General features: G+C 78.6%; 1 protein-coding gene across 1 annotated transcript in view; it reads right to left on the bottom strand.

Moving 5' to 3' along the window:
* Positions 1 to 270, bottom strand: part of CAPZA2 (capping protein (actin filament) muscle Z-line, alpha 2) — a 31,709-nt gene extending 31,439 nt beyond the window's left edge. Inside the window, exon 1 of the mRNA XM_010573994.1 lies at positions 176 to 270. Within this exon, the coding sequence (XP_010572296.1) occupies positions 176 to 214 (39 nt within the window). The 5' untranslated portion in view covers positions 215 to 270. The remainder of the gene's footprint in view (positions 1 to 175) is intronic.
* Positions 271 to 529: the final 259 nt, after the last annotated feature.

A 529-nucleotide genomic window follows, 5' to 3' on the forward strand; every position in this document is an offset into this window, starting at 1 on the left:
GGCCTCCCCGCCGACCCTCCTCCCGCCCCCCTGACCGACAGGCCCGGCCGCGGGGCGACGGTAAAAAGACGAACCACAGGGCGAGGGCCGAGCTCGTCCCCGCGGCCTGCCGGCTCAGAGGGCCGGGAGGCGAAAGGGCGGCCCGCCTGGGCGCAGCACCGCCACCCGCCCCTACCTTCTCCTCGTCGGACAGCTGCTCCTCCAGGTCCGCCATCTTCCCGTCTGGCTCCGGCCGCCGCCACCGCCCCCGTCTCCTCCCTCCCAGGCAGGAAGGGCGGGGCTCCCCCCCCCGCGCCGCTCCTTGCGCGGCAGGCTGGGCAGGCGCCGTCAATGCGCATGCGTGCGGCGAGGGGCGGGGGGCCCCCTTTGGGGGGGGTACGGGGGCGGGCGGCCGGGCGAGCGAGGTGTAGTCCGTGTCCGTGTCCGTGTCCGCGTCCGTGTCCGTGTCCGCCTCAGCCGGTGGCTGGGTGTCGCGGCAGAGGGAGTCGGGGCGGGGGGGGGGGGGGGGGGGGCGGCGGGGCCCCGGGGC

The sequence above is a fragment of the Haliaeetus leucocephalus genome, unplaced genomic scaffold (assembly GCF_000737465.1).
Source record: "Haliaeetus leucocephalus isolate CR32 unplaced genomic scaffold, Haliaeetus_leucocephalus-4.0 Scaffold406, whole genome shotgun sequence".
In the NCBI taxonomy this organism is placed as follows: Eukaryota; Metazoa; Chordata; class Aves; order Accipitriformes; family Accipitridae; genus Haliaeetus; species Haliaeetus leucocephalus.